We start from the raw sequence: 19,324 nt of genomic DNA, 5'->3' as shown, positions 1-19,324 counted from the left end.
CAGAGAGGAGTGGCTTTTTCATCGTTGCGGTGGGGGTGAAAATATTACGATATCCTAAATACAAGAGACTAGCTGCGGTGAAGTTTATTGGCTTTCTAATGACAGCCTGCGGAGAGAATGAGGCCTGGCGCCATCCTCCCATCACGCTCTTTGATCTCCTCCGGGTTCCTGCAGGAGAAGAGGATGCTGGGTACCTGCGGGGAGCCGGGGGTCATGGCGCGAGTGCTCCGACATCACTAGAGTCATTTCACTGCTAATCCTCTTCTGAAGCGCTCGAATCATGTCACACTCGGTGATCTCCAAGAGCCTCAGTAACTACAACAAACACGGCAAAATCATCGGCCTCTTATAGACTATGCCAAAGACTTCAGTTAAACAAAAAACGTAGAAATTGCCAAAAATATATATATATAAATTTCAGTGCTTTTTAAGCATTGTGATGGTAGACTTAAACGTTTACAATAAATATTTCTCAAAAAGGCATCACTTATTTAGCTTTACTGTTGTAAAGCATATTTTTGATATTTTGGTATTTGATGATTGTTCAGATATTTTCTATTACAGCTTCCAGTGTTTGCAAATAAAAAGTAAACATCAATGTTATTTTAGTATGCTGTTATAGTTTTTATTTATACTTTAAATTAGATATTTGTATATTTTATACAGTTTACATTTACATTATAGCTTGCTTTTTTTGTGCTTTCAGCATTTTTATTAGGGTTTTTTATTTTTTTATATGTTTGTATTGTAATTTGTATTTATTTTTATTTCAGTTTTGTTATTTATTCTTATTTAAATTAATTTTTTATTTATTTGAATTTATTTCCAGTTATTTTTTTTTTAGTTCAGTTATTAAATTGATAACTAAATTAAATTTGGTTATTCAAATGAATTTTAGTGTTTCAACTTAAACTTCATAACCTAACAAAACTGTAATATTTTATTCAAATTTGAAATTAGCGTGCTTTAATTTTAACGTTACTTTTATTTTGATCCATTTTGTTATATGCTTTTGCCATTTTTAAATATTTTTTAAATTTATTTTTAATTTACATTTGCATTTATTCATTTAGCAGATGCTTTTATTCAAAGTGACTTACAACTGAGGAATACAAAAAAGTAATTTATGCTTTTGCAATATCCATTTTGTCACTTTTTTTTTAGGGTTAAATTGTTTTTATTTCAATTTTTTGTTTGGTTTATTGTGTATTATTCATTTAATCTGTGTTATTTGTCAGGACAACATATATGATTTTCATTTAGCTTTATTTAGTTTTAGAGTAAGCTTGTCATTCATACTTTTTTTCTTTTTACCATAACCACCCTGTTTCACAAGATCTACCTGCCATGTTTTGACGTCAACTTCTGCTGCTCCTGGAGGTGGAAGGACAGACTGGGTCTGAGACAGCAAGACCTCATATTCCTTCTCCTTTTCCATGTGCTGGGCCAGAGCTTGCATGCTGGGAAAGTAAATCTCCGTCCTGTAACACAAGATCATGGGTCAGGTAAACACATACCGTACGTATTTGTTTCATCATAAACGTCTATGTGTGATGAAATGTTCATGACCTGTAAAGCTGAGATAAGCGTTTAAACAGCGCAGGGGTGTTTATTGAGGTCTGTCGTCGAGTCCAGCTCTCTTTAAAAACCTCCATCTGCTTCCACAGCAGTAAAAAACCCCGCTGCTTCATCAGGGACCGTGTGGGGTCTTGGGTTTTAGATGCAACCTCTGCTTTTCTCTCCACGTTTCCCACGTTATCATTAAGAACCTAAAAATGACAATGAGAAAAATGTGCTTCGACAAACAGTGATGTAATGAACACATTAATGCACACACTTCAAGATCAAAACTACTGTATTTTGTATTATTTAAGCTGTAATAGTAATTTATTTTCCTGTCATCCCAGCTTTTACTTATTGCAGTGTTTAGATTAAATAAGTGTGTTAATTCAATCCCACTTTTTTTTAGCAGTTTGTGTTCATGTTTCTCATGGGGATTTTTAAAAAATTGCAATTACGATAGAGCATCAAAAATTAGATTTTTTTTTTTTTAAATTATGGTGAAATATGAATCTATTTGTATGTTGATTATAAAGATATAAACAATATATTTTCTGTTTATAATTATTTTTAAATATATTTTACAAAAATGCTATGCCATGACCGACTGCTGAAAGTTTCTGCGTAGCATCATGGGAAATGTAGTTTTTCCACAACAAATTTCACTGTTAAATGAATATTATAAAAGTACGTTAATAGCAATAAGTAGCAATAGCCAAAAATACATTGCATGTATCTAAATTATTGATTTTTCTTTTATGCCATTAGAATACTAAGATCATGTTCAATGAAGATATTTTGTACATTTCCTACTGTAAATATATTACATTTTTGATTAGTAATTTGCATTGCTAAGACGTTCATATCATTTGATTGTTCTGCACCCTCAAATTTTCAAACAGTTGTATCTCTGCCAAATATTGTCATATTGGCTTATTTATTCAGCTTTCAGATGAAATATTTACACTTATGACTGGTTTTGTGGTCCTGGGTCACATGTTAATAACCTCTTAGCGCACAATGGGTCTGTCTTTAGTTATGTTTAAAAATCTATTCGGTCATGGGACAAACGAATGAAGTGTTTACTTCTGGAACTGGATTATTGCACTTTACACAGGTTCCTGATCAAATGGGAGGCTATCTTTAACTGCATTACTTCTCTATCAGATGCTGTGGTGATGTCGAGATCTCCTGTGGTCTGTAGCTGGAGCGGCGCTGCTTCTCTTCCGCTGCTCAGCACATCATCAATGACCAGAGATACGCCCAGAATGGCCCCATTAGCCTCCATTCTACAGCGGTCGTTCAGATCACAGAGGCAGAGCTACAAAAACAAGACATTGCATGAGTCCGATCCTCAGTGACGCAGAGGAAGACTTAAAAAATGCATTCTTAAAGCAACGCACCTGCATGTAATGCTCGATAGGTGAAACATCCCATATAACCAAAGGATGTGATCCATGGATTGCAATGAAAGATCTCCATGGATACAATTTTTTGGCCTGAAACCACAAATTAAACACTATGTACGGGGACGTTCATTAATCAACTTCACGAGGTGCATCCTGGGATGCTTGTAAACACATGGATAGGCCTGGTGGTTCCTCACCTGGAGACCGGCCGGTTCTAGCGGCTCGGGAACAGGCAGGAAACTGGCTCCTCCCATCAAGCTGTCACTCATGAGAGGGAGGGCGTGGCTCATGTTTTCACTCACGCTCTGATAGGCCGAGAGGTTTCCAGAGGAGAGGAACGCCTCCCTTGTGAAGAGACAAAAAGCAATGTATAATGTAATGTTCATTTAGTGGCATTTAAGAACATCTATTAAAAAAAAGTTACTTGAAATAAATGTTAACTGAAAAACTAAACTGAAAAGTTAAACTTGTTTTAGCTAGCTGTCAAAGCAACATTTCTCATTTTTATTTAGAAACTGCATGTACTAAACTAACTAAAACAAAAATGTAGTTTACTTTTTAAATTTATTTTATATTTATTTAACATATATTACACATTAGAAACTATAAAAAATATTTTAACTAACATGAAACATGAACAGTCACTTATATTTAAAATTAAAAACTAATTCATGATTAGGTATATGTAAATGTATTTAAATTAATACAATTTATATTATAGAAATATGTATACATTTTCTTAAAATATATATGCATGCATGTTTATATTATATATATATATATATATATATATATATATATATATATATATATATATATATAATATAAATATAAAATAAAAATATAATATAATATAAATATACACAGTACACACACATATATTATGTAAACAAAAACTTTGGATGAACTTAGCATGCAACTAATCGTTTGACAGCACAAATTAATATTTTTACCATAATGTTACACTACTATTAATAATAAAAATAATATTTGTTTTCACTTTAACATTGAAGCAAAGTTCAAGAAAATTAGGAAATGTTATATATACAATTTATTTTTATTTATAGATTTTTTTTTCTTTTCCTAATGTCTTCACCACTGCCTATTTCTTCATCTGACGTCAATGGAAACAAAAAAAAATAAATAATAATTTTTAAAAATGTATGAATCCAACATAAATATACAAAGATTACATGTCTAAATTAAACAGGATTTTCAAACCAGATTTTTCAAAACCATTCTCCTCTGCAGCATTGTTGTCATTGGCCCAAAGACAGTGAAATCTGTAATTTACCAGCACCTGATCATGTAGCTCACTGCGGTATCAAAGCGCAGGAAGAGCACGTCCCTGTGGAGCTGCAGGAGCCCGGCGACAGCCTCTGAACTTCTGGGCTCACAGAGAGAGTCAATCTGTCGCTGGACGTCAAACAGTTCAGCCCCTTTGGACAAACATCAGAGCGTGAAGAAATGCTGGAGCTGGACGGCACGCAATATGGGCTAAAAACAACACAGGGCGGCGAGTGTTCACAGAGTTATCACATACCGATGCTCTCTAAGCCGCCCCAGTCCGCCGTGAGCCTCTGAGCGCTGCTGGGACTGAAGGAGGTGTTTGGATTCCCCAGCCGTGCAAAGCTCACCAGGTAACAGACCACATCATGAAGAGCTGAAACTATCTGCAGCGTGTTCTGAAGAGCCCGGTGACACTCCTGCGACAAGAACCCGCTAAAAATAAGCTGATTCAAACACATCGAGCAAACAAATGATGAAGAAAATGTGTTTTGAAGGAGCCATATCATGCCACGTTTTACATGTAATATAAATCTCAGGTGTCCCCCGAATGCGTCTGCGAGGTCTCAGCTCAAAATGCCCCAGAGATCATTAATTATGTAACTAAAATGGCTGTTTTGAGTGGAAGCAGAAACTGCCTGATTTTCGTGCCTGTCTTTTTAAATGCAAATGAGCCGCTACTCCCGGCCCCCTTTTCCAGAATAGATCTGCGCCGTTACAGCTCGCACCTGCTAAAAAATCTGATTTGATTCTGACTGTCATGTTTACGGCGCTGAAATCATACGTTTTAAACCACATTAGCTTAAACTTCTGATACGTTAAGGCTTTTTTGAGCGCACACATCTGAAGGACACGGGCAGAAAGCGGTCAAAGGCATGCAAGTATTAAACTAAGGCCGAATTCAACCGTTTGAAATTCTCCCCAAGGTTCTCATTCAGACACAAGTTCACATTTAAAACACACACGAGTCACAAAAACAGTCGGTTAACGTGAATTATGCCTGTGTAAACAAATAAACCACACGTTCATATTAGATCTGTGTGGCAGCAGCAATATAAGTTAGAGTAAACAAATCAATAAATGTCTTTGTTAGCACGTTTTGATCAAGCTTTCGTCATGGCAATACAACTGCTACACCGTTGTTGCATGAGAGATCAGGATGATGGGGCCTTGGGTGGAATCTTACAGATTAAGGGGCGATAATATTACAACGAGATCCCTTTGCAACGTCACAAGGGGAGCGAGATCAGACGCGCTCATTTTTTCAGAGGCTTGCAAAAAAAAAAAGGCTCACTAAAATAAAGTTACTGGGTTGATCTTTTTCACGTTTCCTCGGTTGCTGGATGCAGCGGGGACCTGATTATAGCACTTAAAACCTGGAAGATGTACATTTTCGTGATATGTTGCTTTTGTCACACGTATTTTACCTTCTCCTCCAGAGCTTTGAACATGAGCAGCACCTCTGTGTAATGAGGGATGAACCACAGGTTTACCAGACGCTTTCCATCGGCTGATAACAGTCTTCTGGGACGAGGCTCAAATGTCCTGAACGGTTATGATTTAGAGAGACATTTACATTGTGTTATTATAATTATATTATTATTCATATTTTTATTTATACTAAATTAGGAGACAAAAAATTAAATAAAAATGTATTTATGCATTCATTCATTCATTATTTTTTGTGTGTTTTTATTTAATATTCCAAAAATGTATCTGTTGGAATATAAAATAAAAGCCTAAAGTGTGTTTTATTTTTCATGCTCTTAAAAGATGCCACTCTTTAAGTACCTGTTGATTGCTTTTCACTTCGTTTGTTCATTTTAATTTACTATTCAGCCCAATTGATTACAAAACAACTTGTTAAACTATGTATATTAACTACAAAATGAAATGTTCAAATATTTAGGCAAAAGCCAGAAGTTCATTCAGCTTGGTAAAAGACAATCATTAGTTACATTTCTTACAAATATTAATTATTATTAGTATTGATTAATCATGCATTTATTTTTGAGTATTTTACACATGGCATTTATAACAATACAAAGCCAAAAACCGTAAAATATAAAATATTAACATTCATTTTAAATGTACAATATTTTTTGTAATAATAAGAACGATAATAACATTTATTTATTTAGCTATGTATTGCATGTATGGACTATTTGTCACATTTCTAATTATACAAAATAATTAGGGTTCATTTAAAAATGTTTTTAAAACTTGAAAAAGTATTGCATTTACCTACAAAAATTTTAAAAATAGTGTCCCAAACATTTAGCCCGAGAAGATTCGACAGGACACAAAATAACATGTTCTGTTACATTACAACATTCTGTGTATATTTTCTTCACCTTGGATCAGGACACAGTCTGTCGTCTGACTGCAGGTCTGATCTGGTTTCATCGGGTGTTCCCATCACAAAGTGATTGTCACGGATGTGTGGCACCTCATCCAGGAGTGAAGAGAGACTGTGGCAAAGAGCAACAACCTGCCCTCGAACACAGAACTGAGACATACGCTTGTCGAATCTGAAAGAGACACATTATCAGTGCTGCTGCACAGATCGCTATAATATAAAGATTGGGGGTCATTCCTCATCGAGAGGGAAACATGACTAAACACACTTCTGGCAGAACTCCAAAACCAGTTTCCTCTTGATCCTGCCCACTTCCTCCTAGCGAGAGAGGAATGGATGAATGAGAACTGAGATCTCTCCATTTATTTAGTAAGTAAAATCACGCTTACGTACAGAGTTTAGCTTCAGCGCGCTCATCTGTTCTTTCTTCTTTATGAACGCGTTCAGCATTTCGTCTCGAAGACCCACTTTCTCCAGCTGAATGGACGCAAAAGCACCTGCAAGCCTGAATTACAACAAACATTTCACGTTGTTCTTCTATGCCCAGATAAAACGTGTCTTAACGTCTATATCCAGATTACAATATCACATATGGAATTGCATTGTATTTTGCACAAGGATAAGATTAATAACTATAAAAACAGTCATAAAATACAATGATTGCTAATTATTATTATTATTATTACTTCTGATTAAAGGCAGAAAAGCAAATATATGATTCTGGAGCACAAAAGCAGTCATAAGTAGCACAGGTATATTTGTAGCAATAGACGACAAATCATTGTATTGGTCAAAATTATACATTTTTTTATTTTATGCCAAAATTTTTCAATTTTTTTTTACATTTCTCACCGTAAATATATCAAAAGTTAATTTTTGATCAGTAATAACCATTGCTAGGAACTTCAATTGGACAACTTTAAAGATTTTCTTAATATCTTCAGTATTTGGAAAACTCAGATTACAGATTTTCAAATAATTGTATTTTAGCCAATTATTTTCCTATCCTAACAAACCATACATCAATGGAAAATGTATTTACTCAGCTTACGGATGTATAAAACTTCAAAAAATGGATTGTGTGGGTCCAGGGTTTCATTTTAGCACGATGTAAAACATTAAGTGTTTAAAATCAAAATATTTACTTTAATATTAAATTAAGAATTTTATTTCCCATTACAAATATTTTTTACATTTTTTTGTTCTAGAAAATATGCTTAATTGCCACAAATATGGTGTTACAAAGCAAACAAACACAAAAAAAATCCCCTTTTTTTATGCAGAACACCATATTTCTGCTGAAATAAATATAATCTGGACATGTTCTGGATTAGTTTTATGCAGACCTGTTTCTAGTAGCTAAGTCACGTTTCCTGTTTTCAGAGGAAGCAGTTCCTTCGTGCTGCAGCAGCAGGTCCGTATCTGAGGACTGAAGCAGCTTCTCTGTCCTATAGCATACGGACGCTTGTTTAAGTGCACCGATCAGAGCGTTCTTCTGCACCACCTGACACACCAGAACCACCTGCAGGTTCTCCAAGCTGGACGGATTCATGAGCTGAAGCGCGCACACACACACACACACACACAAACACTTGCAATATCGGACAAAAAATAACATGCCATAAAAACAATTATAATCATCATGTAATTACCTGTAAAACCGCTTCGTTAGATAGAAAGCTAAATTTGCCAATATGACTCTCATCAAGCTCGTGAACAGCGAGAGGCAGGCTGTTCGGGACAAACCTATCAAACACGAACGAATAAACTAAATCGCAAAAAAAACGAAACATTTATTACTTGTTTTACATTACAAAAATATAAAACTTCTCAAATTAAGATGCAAAATAGCAATATATCGTCTTTTTTAGAGTAAATAATTAGAATAACATGATATGCATATTCAAATGATGCTGATAGTGTCCTGAGCATGGCACGGGTGGATATCAGGCGTTTACCTGTCAGCGTTGTGTTTGTCGTCCTGGAGGGCCGTGATGAACACGGGAAGCTGTTTTGGTATCTCTTTCAGCACAGCGAACTCAAACTGCACCGGCCGCAGGAACAAATGAACTTCATCAAAGCCCATCGCTCTGGCCACTGATTTATACAATCTAGAGCAAGGTGATTCAATCGGTCAAGAGGTTTATGAGTTCAGCTGCTGTCATTTATGACTGTTTTGTTATTAATCACTAGTTCTTCCCCCCACTGAGATCCATTAACGGTTGCTAATTTTATGTTTATTTAAAGTAAAAGCAGCAAAACAAATTTTGTCACAAGGTTTAAAAAAAACGTTCAAATATTTAAACGGGTCATACGATGCGATTTCAGATAAAAGCTGTTAATGCATAAATAAAATCCCTAGTTGCAAAGACGGTATGATAACCAAAGAGATATTCATTATAAAAAATTATGACTTGGCCACGCCCCCTAAAATGGCTCGGTTAAACACGCCCCCACTTTTCTACGTCACAGCGTGGGTTTATTTTCATAACAGCACCCAAATGTTTACGCAAAGAAAGAAGGCTAAACTCAACTGGGACAGATGCTGGGTCTCTGCCGCTGACTCAATGATGCGGTGACGGAGTGTGACGAGCTCGAGCAACGTGCAGAACGTCTTCAGCATGAACAACTGTCTGTCTTTGCCTCGTTCCTCTACAGACCTCACAACAGACAGTCCCAGCTCTCTGACCCGTGCAGGGTCCTCAATGAACCCATCTGAGAACAACTGAAACGATACAGAACACTGACTCTATCAGGCGTCTAATAAAGACTATTTGCATCTCTGCTTCATCATACTGTAAAATAACAATGCATTTAACCCCAAAGTTTATTTAACACAAAAGTCTGATTTTGTACTGAATTGTATTTCAAAGTGCCCCTATTATGGATTTTTGAAAATGAGCTTTCAAGCAGTGTGTAACACTTCTCAAAGTGAATGAAAACATCCTGCAATGTCTAAAAGTGCACTGTCTCTCTCAAAAAATCATTGAAATGAGTCGTTTTTAAAACGAGTCCCAAGCCGTTTCATAGTGATAACAACATTAAACATTAGCATATTGCACACCATTTTTTTTGCGTGGGCAGACCTGGGAAAACCACAGCGTTTGTCTAAATTATAATGCAAATTAATTTCTAATCACCATAAAGAAGCGTCACGCAAAGAAGGAGTTTGGAAAACTAATCATTAAACGAATCATTCCACAGTCTTTCAACAAATAAGGTAAAATTACATGCATATTATACGAAAATACACGTTTTTTGACCTGTGCATGTCAACTTGTTGTTGGAGACTCCCAAAACCAGAATATGAACCTTTCAGAAACCATAATAGGGGCACTTTAATGCTTTAACATTAATAAAATGCTTTTCTAATTAAAAAAGACACCTACGTCTTTCTGTGTCTGAGAACTGTAGGTTGCTCCAGGTGCAGCAAGTGCGTGCCAATGTCGCAGGGCCGTTTCCAGGAGCTTTTGCTCCAGTTTGACTCTCTGAGACGGTGTTTTTGCTCTGTGCAGCTCACACAGTTCGGCACAGGCCCGCTCAAGACCCTCGTACAGCCGAGACGCCAAACACAGCGAGGGGTGAATCTCCAAGAAATACACGCTCTTCAAAGCAGGCCTGCAATTAAAGAAGAACAACACATCCTCAAACACGCCTTTTAATGTTTTAATTTTAGATACCCGCTACTGGTCAAAAGCCCGGAACGATTAAACTTTCTAATGCTCACAAAGGCTGTATTCACAAGTATTTGATAAAACTACAATACTGTCGAATATTACTGCAATTTAAAATATCAGTTCATTAGAATGCATTTTAAGTAAATTCATTCCTTTGACGCAAAGCTTCATTACTCCAGTCTTCAGTTCAAATAGTAATAAAACTAAATAGAATGATTTAAATTTCTGTTGAAGGTTGATGTTTTTCTCTACCGGTTTCCACCGACTGATACCAGATGTTTAGGGATGTAGCTTGGTGGCAGACCGTATCGTCTTGAACAACCACTCTGTCCCTCCCTCCATATTTTCTCCAGATACTGTCTCTGCTCATCAATCTAACATTCAGAAAACATCAGAGAATAAAATAACGTGAAAGCTCAGGTGGGTTCAACTTGATTAAAGAGCAAACGCTCCGTTACCTGATTGTTCAGCACTGCTTTGATGAGCTGTTGGTGGCTTTGGAGGCAGACGATTGCGTCCCTGTAAGCTTGAACAAAATATCCAGCGGTTAAATCCATCTGAGGCCTTCTGTGCATGACGTCGGTGATGACCTGAGCCAGCCTGATCTGTTCCTCTGGATCGGTGACATGCTGATACGCCTCCAAATAGCAATTCAAGAGCTGCAGACACAATAAAGCAGATTATTGCTACTTTTCAATCAATTGTGGTCATTTTATACTTTTTTTAATTAAATGCAATTGTACTATATATTATAAATAGTATAATTCCTGTTCTTTTGCACTTCAGGAAGCCTGAAAAATGTAGGTTTCTACAAAAATATTAAGCAGCAGAATTGTTTTTAATATTAATAAAAATCTTAAAACAAAAAAAAGTTCATATTAGATTGATTTTTCAAAGATAGTGATTATGCTGAAAAAGAAGCTTTTAACAATGTTCAAATAGAACAGCGAGCTTCTGTCAAAAACAATAATACATTTTTGGAATGGTAGAATATAGTATCATAAAAATGACTTTTACATGTTAGTAATGTCACATACCTGTATTTTGTGTTCCAGAAATTCTGCTTCACACGTCCATATGTCTAAAAGCACAGCCAACCGATCCACATTCATTTTAGCCAAGGAGTGAAGTTCTCCTCCAGATCCATCAGATTCATGTAATTCTGAGAAAACAACGTGAGATTATGAAAGTGATGAAAGTTGTCTTTACACTGTCGAGTTATGCACAAACATGCCAAACCAGAGAAGGCACCAAGCCCTCTTTTTCTCACCTTCAAACACCTGACATAAAATTTTGAAAAAAATCAATTCCCAAAGGTCCCCACCTACATTACTTTCTTGTTAAAAATCTTTTTTTTCCTGTGCTTTTTTAGTTTTATTATTATTGTATTATTTTTATTTTTTTGCTTAAAATTTTATTTGAGTTAAATTTTATTTTTGATTTTCTTTTTCACCTTTATTTTTAATTTGTTTTTACATTTTATTAAAGTTTTGACACTTTTGTTTTTTATAATTATTCTTAAAATTGTTTTGAAATATGTCTATAGAGTCAAATTAAAATTTGAATAGTAAATTAAAAGTAAATAAAATGTTTTGCATCAGTTTTTGTTCATTTACTTTTCTAGCACCTTACGTTACACAAATACTAAAATTCAGAAAATGGCCAAAATAAAAAAATCAGAAGATTGCTTTCACGACTACCTGAAAAAAATAAGTTTTGTATTGATTTTATTTCAAGTAATATATATATAGTTACCTTTCATAACCATGACTTCACACGCAGTTTTATGAGATAAGTTACTGTACCTTACTTTTAATGTTTTTGCTTGCTTCACCTTGCCTTGCAATGTAAGCAAATCATAAAAACATCCATATGCTAATGATACATGAGCATATTCAAGTACATAAATCTTCTGGCCTGACCTCCGCTCCTCTGTATGAAATGAGACGCTGTGAGCAGTAGATGTTGCTCCAGCTCTTCCAGGTCCATCAGAGCCACGTCATAGATGACGTACAGACCTCGCTGGTCCTGCGTGTGGATGCAGCTCCCGTCTGTGCTGTAATAATCATGAAGGTTCTCCACCTCAGGAAACTCCATAAACTCTGCGGAGTGAACCTAAAGCAGAGGAGAGACTTCACACTCTCTGCCTTTCGCGCTGCATTCGCTTTTCTTGACATTTGCAAGTAAGGAACCTTATAATCAACTGGGCTGTTGTAGATGTACTGTTGTGATCCTAGAGCTCCGGCAGAGCCATCATCTCCTCTAGCGGCACACATCCAGCCCGTCTCCTCCACACTTCGCACCAGATCTCCTCCAACCAGCTCCAGACCAGCAGTGTCCATCGCCAGAGTCCTTTCTACTGACCGCAGGTAGTTCAGCATGCTCAGACATGTACGCTACTCCAACAAGTGATCAAAACACATGCAAAACCATACCGTGATGTATTAGCCTGGTATTTATGTGGCACATATAAATTTTAAAATGTAAATAAACATTTAGAAGGTACGTGCAGCATAAGGTAACCAATGAAACCTTTTTATGTGTGGTCATCCTTGAACTAGAGGAAATACAATGAACTTCTTGTGATTTTGTGCTCACTTTGAGCATGTTAAATCAGTTACATACACTTTCGTCCAAAAGATTTTTTTAAATAAATCAACACTTTTATTAATCAGTGGCGCTTTAAATTGATCAAAAGGGACTGTAAAGTCATTTAGAAATAACAAAAAAAGGCTGTTCTTCTAGAATAGAATTTATATCCAACAAAGAATCCTAAAAATATATTAAGGCATTCACAAAAAAATGAGATAATAATATGAATATGAAGCGTTTCTTCACAAAGGATCACAAAGACCGGAGTACATTTTGGTGCTTCTGTACATGGAAAGACCAAAACCTCTGAAACATTTCATATCTTCAATGCCAGTTTTACCTTGAGTCCTCTTATCCTGAGGTGTCTCAGGTAGATTAAAGACACATAAGCTCCTCTGACAGTTACAGGATCCTTGGGAACATCTTCAACATCTTCATCTTTCTCAAGAAGATAAGCACCACCGCTTTGACCAGAACCGCTGTAAGACAGAGAGCTGTTGAAATTCACCCTCAATCGCACTCATAGACACATTTCGGTGGCTGGAAAATTACCCTTTATTCTTTTCCTCAGAATCTGTGTATTTAGATAAATTAGAAGTCTGTCCAGTGGCCACCTGGGAAAAAGGAAAATAATGTGCATGCAATGAAAAAAATAATGCTTTAAAGTTATTAAGAAAGTTAAATATTGTAGTTACGTTGCACAATGCGCACCAAAGGATCATTCACAATAACACCAGAAAAAAAAAACTGTGTGCTATTTACGCGGATGTTCACCTGAAACATGTTTGATGTGTTATAAATGCTTTTCCACATGCCAGACGTTTCTTTGAGGACCGCTGTGCTGATGGATGCAGGTTTTGTGGGTTCTGGTTGACAGACAGATGCAACGTACTGCTTCAAAGCATCAGTCGCTTTACGAAGATCCGACTCCTTCAAAGGAAAGTGCAAAACAGTGTTTGACAAACTGCGTGTGTGATCCAACTAATGCAAAAACTGACTAAAAGCTTTAGTGGATCGGTTCTGCTCACCTCCAGGAGTTTGGCACGCATCAGTAGAAGCTCATCCATTGATCTGAGCTCCTTGAGTTTGGCCATTTGTTTTTGTTGCCAAGGATCTCGTTTTGGTTTCATCTGTTTGTTTCCCACAGGAGGCACAATATCATATTTCGTTTAATTATTTCGCGAAGCATTGCACATACAAACACTGTTCACTCGTCTCACCTGAACATGAGGAATCCAGTTGGACTCTTTTCTAAGCGTCATGTTCGGACTCTTTTTCCCCCACTTTCTCTCTGTTGCTTCAGTGCTGTCGTATTGCAAGAAGGTCTTCATCTCCTCCTGACACTTAAACACAGTCCTGAACAGGTAGTTAACCTACATAAACAACAAATGAATCGCCTTTTCAAATATAAAAATGTTTCATTTTCATAATGTATGACAATTCATCACATTGTAGGCTTTAAAAAAGTTCACTGAAGCTTTGCTGCTTTACTCATTCTCAGGCCATTGAAAAAATGTAGCATTATTCTATTTAGCGTTATTTAAATTTAGCATCTCTTGCTCACCATTGAATCCTCTGCGGTGTTAAAAACATCTTATTGGGGGATTGTTTCTTTAAAAACACACCGCTTTTTACTTCAAGAGACATTAACTGATGGACCGAAGTGCTGTGGATTATTGTGATGTTTTTATCAGCTGTTTGGACTCTTATTCTGACGGCACCCATTCACTGCAGAGGATCCACTGGTGAGCAAGTGATGCAATGCCAGGAGAGCCTGAGAGTGAGTACATTTTCAGCAAATGTTAATTTTTAGGTGAATTGAATCAGGACTACCAGACTAAAGAGCTCCATTTCATCTCCAACTGTCTTGATGGTGCCGGTATTGAACTGAATTTCATAATGTGACAGGAGGAAATCCAGCTGGGTTTTAAAGTCCTCTATATTGGTTGAGTGCAGGGGGACGTCTGACATTGATGCAAAAACTCCTGGATGGGTCAAAAACAGAGCAACATGACATTTATTAATATTCAGGTCAAGATGGCTATACTTTATATTTTTATTCAAAATCTAGTTATATAAGTAATTTAATGTGCTTTGGTGATTTTTAATAGTTTTATTGAGAATTACTATTTAGGTATTATATATTAAGTACATATATATATATATATATATATATATATATATATATATATATATATATATATATATATATATATATATATATATACATATATATATATATATATATATATATATATATATATATATATATATATATATATATATATATATATACATACATGATTTTTTTATAGTTTTATTTAGTGATCCAGCATCAAAAAAAAAGTTCTTTACCATCAAAATATGCAGGAGATATCAAATCAGCCACACCAGACATCTGATCCTCATTCCACTCAGTCAAAGGGAAATAATGGAGAACCTACAACCAGCATATAATACAAATTAAATCCATCCTGTTCTTATAACCATTGTTAGTCGTTACCCGACAAACAAAAGAATTCGGAAACCTTAAACATTCACATTTGTTCTCCTTCAGTCTTGAATGTTTGGTTAGAAACGTATGTATTCTCACGTGCAGAAAGTTGTGGATGCTTTTGACAGAGTGCAGATGGCAAATAAGCCACTGCAGGTAAATGCTGACGTCTTCCAGCAGGACCAAACCGACAGGGCTCTCCGCACCAGCCAGGATCTTCTCTCTGGACACGGCAAGACGACGTGCCCGATGGACAGAATCCTCAAATTCACTGTTTAAATGCGTGATCTGTTTCTACACAAAGCAATAGGAATGCGATAAACTGATTCAACGTGCCACTGAATGCATGAAAGTAATCTAACGTGCAGAGTTTAGATACTTTATATTGAGGATATAGTTTCTCCAAGACAGCGGAATGGCGTCCGAATCTCCTCCATCTTAGCATCAGCTGGTATTTACACCGTGCCAGTTTATACGCTTGATCTGCGTAAAACTGTCGAGAACGGAGTCAAAATGACCTGAAGTGTTTTTGCACAAGATTCTGTTCGTGTAGACACAATAAAACGGCTGATAACTGACCTGATGCAACAGTAAAGGCAGACTGTCAGGTGTGTGCTCTTGGGTCAGACAGCTCTCCGTCTCTCTCCGAGCGACTTCTGCCTGAGACACGACGGGCTTTGTGGACGAAACCTAAAGTCAGAGGTCATTTACAATGAAGACGTCAATAAATGTCAAAGAAACAACTGCAGGCAATGCAAGGCCTTTAACATCAGAACTGTAACACGGCTGTAAAAACGTACTTGCAGTGCTTTGAGGAGTACCTGCTGCCTCTCCATACGGAAGTAAGATACATCTTTTGGAATATGGACAGAGCTGAAAAGGTTGTCAAGAGCAGACCGTTCAATACTTCCCCTAAAAATGTACTCATGCTCAAGACGAATCATCTGAACAGATCTGTAGAAATGTAGCATTTCATCACTTGTTCAACAACAGATGCTCTGCAGCAATAATCCACAATTCAAACCATTACAGGCCAACAATTAATGCCTTGTGGAGTAAAAGGTTGTGTGCTTGTGAGAAACAAATCCATCACCAAGATATTTTAACTTTAAATCATTACCTCCGGCCAAAATACAAGCCCATAATTTACATGCATTTCTCCAGGGGTCCAGGTTTAAAGTTAAAATGCAGCTATATACAATTAAACTGATGGACTGGAAGGGTGTGGATTACTTGTGGGTTATTGTGATGCTTTTTATCAGCTGTTTGGACTCATTTACTGCAGAGGATCCATTAGTGAGCAAGTGATGCAAGGCTTAATTTATCCAAAATAAAAAAAAAATTAAATCTTAGATGGCTTAAGTGTGAGTCACATTCATAATATCCTACTGGATACATCAGCAAGGGAAAAAAAATTGAATAAATAACTGTAATATCAATCTAAATACAAATGAATCAAATTCCATGACATTTTTAAATATGCAAATGCACAATAATTACTATTAAGCACGACATGATTCTGGTTAATGGCATTAATTCGAGTTTTAATAGCTAGAGCGCTAATCGTCTCACCTATAGGATTTTGAGGACATTTGGTGTAAAATCTCCTTGTCCTCTATCTCGGTCTTCAGAGCCTGAATCTGAGCAGACAGCTCTTCTTCAAGCTGCTCCGCTTTCACTGACGAGACGAATCTGTACGTCTGCGACATCTTCAGCTCACAATCCCTTAGTTGTGTGCAGAGCAGTCCGCGTACAGCGCTTTTTAAAAGACATTTAAATAAAAAAGAACTTTAATAGCGTCCATGCCGTATGAACATTTGCCACAATGTATCGGTGTTTGCTCAGTTGCTATAGAGACGGGAGACGCGCGCGGACGCGCTTTAAATAAATGGCGGTAAATCGCAGCTTCAGATCCAAACACAAGCGAGTTAACTTAATCATAAAAGCTGGCATACAATTAACTGTAAATTTGAACTGTCAAATTAGAAGTATGGTTTTATTTGATATATAATATGGTTTACTTTTTATTGTTTTGATTGTAATTCCAGTGACTAAAGACACTTACTATTTATAGTACAAATACACGTTGTAGTAAAAATTTAGTGGCGTAAATATCGCACTGTTACATCTATATATACATTGAAGGTATTTGAATTTGCAGACATTGGGATTTAACCTGCAGAGGGCGATGAAAACTCAGTCAAGCGATTCAGTTTTATCGCGCTGACAGCAGCAAAGAGGACAGACCCGTCTCAAAGGTGCACCTTCAGCCATCAGCAAGATCTTTTTCTCGATTTAATCCGTTGTGTCTCAGACGAAAGACTTTTTATACCGATCATATAAAACGCAAGACCTCAAACACATTAAGTGAAGCCTTTAATCATGCAGTAAAAAAAAATATTTTTGTAAAAGAACACTTAGATGGCTGTCGCTTTAAACATACGCAGAGATACGCAACTTTCCAATCGGGCGATTTTCAGTGTAAAAGTCAGTAAATCAGATCCATCTTCTCTGGATTTAAATAGCTCAACATTCCAAGTTGACTTGGATACAGAAGCGCCGATTGGTTGCCCGCAAAAGCGGCCGATAGCCAATCAGAGATCCTCGCCAAGGTGCTGTCCCACCAATGAGTGCACAAGGACACGGGGCACATTTTACAGCTATTGTCACTAGGGGGTTGTTTTCCTCCCTGCAGAGAGCAGTAAAACATTATGAATGATTTTCTTAACACAATCAATCCCACTGATTGTACAGCGCGTATGAATGAGCGCGTGATTGCTACGTGTGCATGAATACACACTAATTTTGAAAAAAAAAAATAAAAATATCAGCAATCAAACACAACAACAGGGGCTCCGTCTGAGTGAACATTTCATACATTTTCATAAGACACGTCTCCTTGGTAACCATAGACAATCTGAAGGAAGCTAGAAAAAGCAAGGTTTGAACCTTCTTGGAAGCTCTGGGATAAATGAAAATCTCTGGGCCATCATTACAGTCAGTTTGGGAAAGTGGTTAGAAGCCATGAGACAAAACGTAAAAACCTTGGGAGAAAATGATGGTCTGATGAACCCGAAATAATTCACTGCAAACCAAACACACCTCAGATGCTTCATTGTCTCTGTCAAGAACCGAAACGGCAACATCGTGTACTGAGGTTATTTTTGAAGTGTCAAAAATGAAGCATAACGGGAAGAATGCACATATTTGCTTCTGAAAACCAAAGATAACTTTATAGCCCCTTTTTAAAAAAGGTACTCTTAAAAACATAACCTGAAGCGTTTATATTTTGAAGCCAGTTCTGTTTTTAAAAGAGTAAAGCTGTATGGATTAGAGAGTAAACAGGTTTTTCATTAAATTAAGTCTATGTGCATTCGTGAACCACATAAAACTGTGCCACTAAAATCAAATAAATCAGAGCATGTGTTCCAACTGACTCTTAGACCTCATTGCATATAGTTTGCAATTATGCAAATAATGGCTTAAAAGCATTACATTTTCCGATCAGGTAAACAGTTTGAACACACCTTAAAAAAACAACAACTAAATTTGCTCAAAGTGTACTCACCCTCGGGTCACACAAGATGTGGATGAGTTTGTTTATTCATCAGAACGAACCTCACCAGTGGATCCTCTGCAGCGAATGGGTGCCGTCAGAATGAATTTAAACAGCTGCTTAAAACAATAACCCACACCACCCCGGTCTATCGGTTAACATCTTATGAAGCGAAGAGTTTCATGTTTATGAAATCTCATCATTCAGCAAGTTTTAACTTCAATCGCTTGCTTCCAGCCGAGGCCATAATCCATAACATTGCTCACTTTTTATCAGCCGTGTGGACATTTATTCTGATAGCACCCATTCACTGCAGAGTATACATTGGTGAGCAAGCAATGAAATGCTACATTGCTCTCAATCTGCCAAAAATAAGCAAACTACCAATCG

The 19,324-nt window shown here is 36.6% G+C and overlaps 1 protein-coding gene across 4 annotated transcripts in view; it reads right to left on the bottom strand.

Moving 5' to 3' along the window:
- The window catches only part of si:ch73-242m19.1, a 25,082-nt gene extending 5,816 nt beyond the window's left edge, over positions 1–19,266 (bottom strand). For all 4 annotated transcript variants that reach the window (XM_043263486.1, XM_043263487.1, XM_043263488.1 and 1 more), the window contains exons 1-34: positions 16,951–19,266; positions 16,179–16,251; positions 15,958–16,068; positions 15,758–15,871; positions 15,478–15,672; positions 15,240–15,324; positions 14,718–14,869; positions 14,105–14,257; positions 13,913–14,014; positions 13,659–13,814; positions 13,437–13,498; positions 13,225–13,363; positions 12,485–12,688; positions 12,215–12,407; positions 11,330–11,454; positions 10,751–10,951; positions 10,545–10,666; positions 10,005–10,233; positions 9,150–9,340; positions 8,574–8,726; positions 8,268–8,361; positions 7,962–8,170; positions 7,009–7,120; positions 6,884–6,933; positions 6,611–6,787; positions 5,684–5,801; positions 4,513–4,675; positions 4,270–4,408; positions 3,167–3,314; positions 2,964–3,059; positions 2,717–2,881; positions 1,570–1,769; positions 1,343–1,481; positions 195–315 (exon numbers count right to left, since the gene is read on the bottom strand). In XM_043263486.1, the coding sequence (XP_043119421.1) occupies positions 195–315; positions 1,343–1,481; positions 1,570–1,769; positions 2,717–2,881; positions 2,964–3,059; positions 3,167–3,314; positions 4,270–4,408; positions 4,513–4,675; positions 5,684–5,801; positions 6,611–6,787; positions 6,884–6,933; positions 7,009–7,120; positions 7,962–8,170; positions 8,268–8,361; positions 8,574–8,726; positions 9,150–9,340; positions 10,005–10,233; positions 10,545–10,666; positions 10,751–10,951; positions 11,330–11,454; positions 12,215–12,407; positions 12,485–12,688; positions 13,225–13,363; positions 13,437–13,498; positions 13,659–13,814; positions 13,913–14,014; positions 14,105–14,257; positions 14,718–14,869; positions 15,240–15,324; positions 15,478–15,672; positions 15,758–15,871; positions 15,958–16,068; positions 16,179–16,251; positions 16,951–17,087 (4,828 nt within the window). In that variant the 5' untranslated portion in view covers positions 17,088–19,266. The remainder of the gene's footprint in view (positions 1–194; positions 316–1,342; positions 1,482–1,569; positions 1,770–2,716; positions 2,882–2,963; positions 3,060–3,166; positions 3,315–4,269; positions 4,409–4,512; positions 4,676–5,683; positions 5,802–6,610; positions 6,788–6,883; positions 6,934–7,008; positions 7,121–7,961; positions 8,171–8,267; positions 8,362–8,573; positions 8,727–9,149; positions 9,341–10,004; positions 10,234–10,544; positions 10,667–10,750; positions 10,952–11,329; positions 11,455–12,214; positions 12,408–12,484; positions 12,689–13,224; positions 13,364–13,436; positions 13,499–13,658; positions 13,815–13,912; positions 14,015–14,104; positions 14,258–14,717; positions 14,870–15,239; positions 15,325–15,477; positions 15,673–15,757; positions 15,872–15,957; positions 16,069–16,178; positions 16,252–16,950) is intronic.
- Between the last annotated feature and the right edge of the window lie 58 nt (positions 19,267–19,324).

This window comes from Puntigrus tetrazona, chromosome 17, assembly GCF_018831695.1.
Source record: "Puntigrus tetrazona isolate hp1 chromosome 17, ASM1883169v1, whole genome shotgun sequence".
In the NCBI taxonomy this organism is placed as follows: Eukaryota; Metazoa; Chordata; class Actinopteri; order Cypriniformes; family Cyprinidae; genus Puntigrus; species Puntigrus tetrazona.
This window is presented reverse-complemented; position numbering and strand designations above follow the sequence as displayed.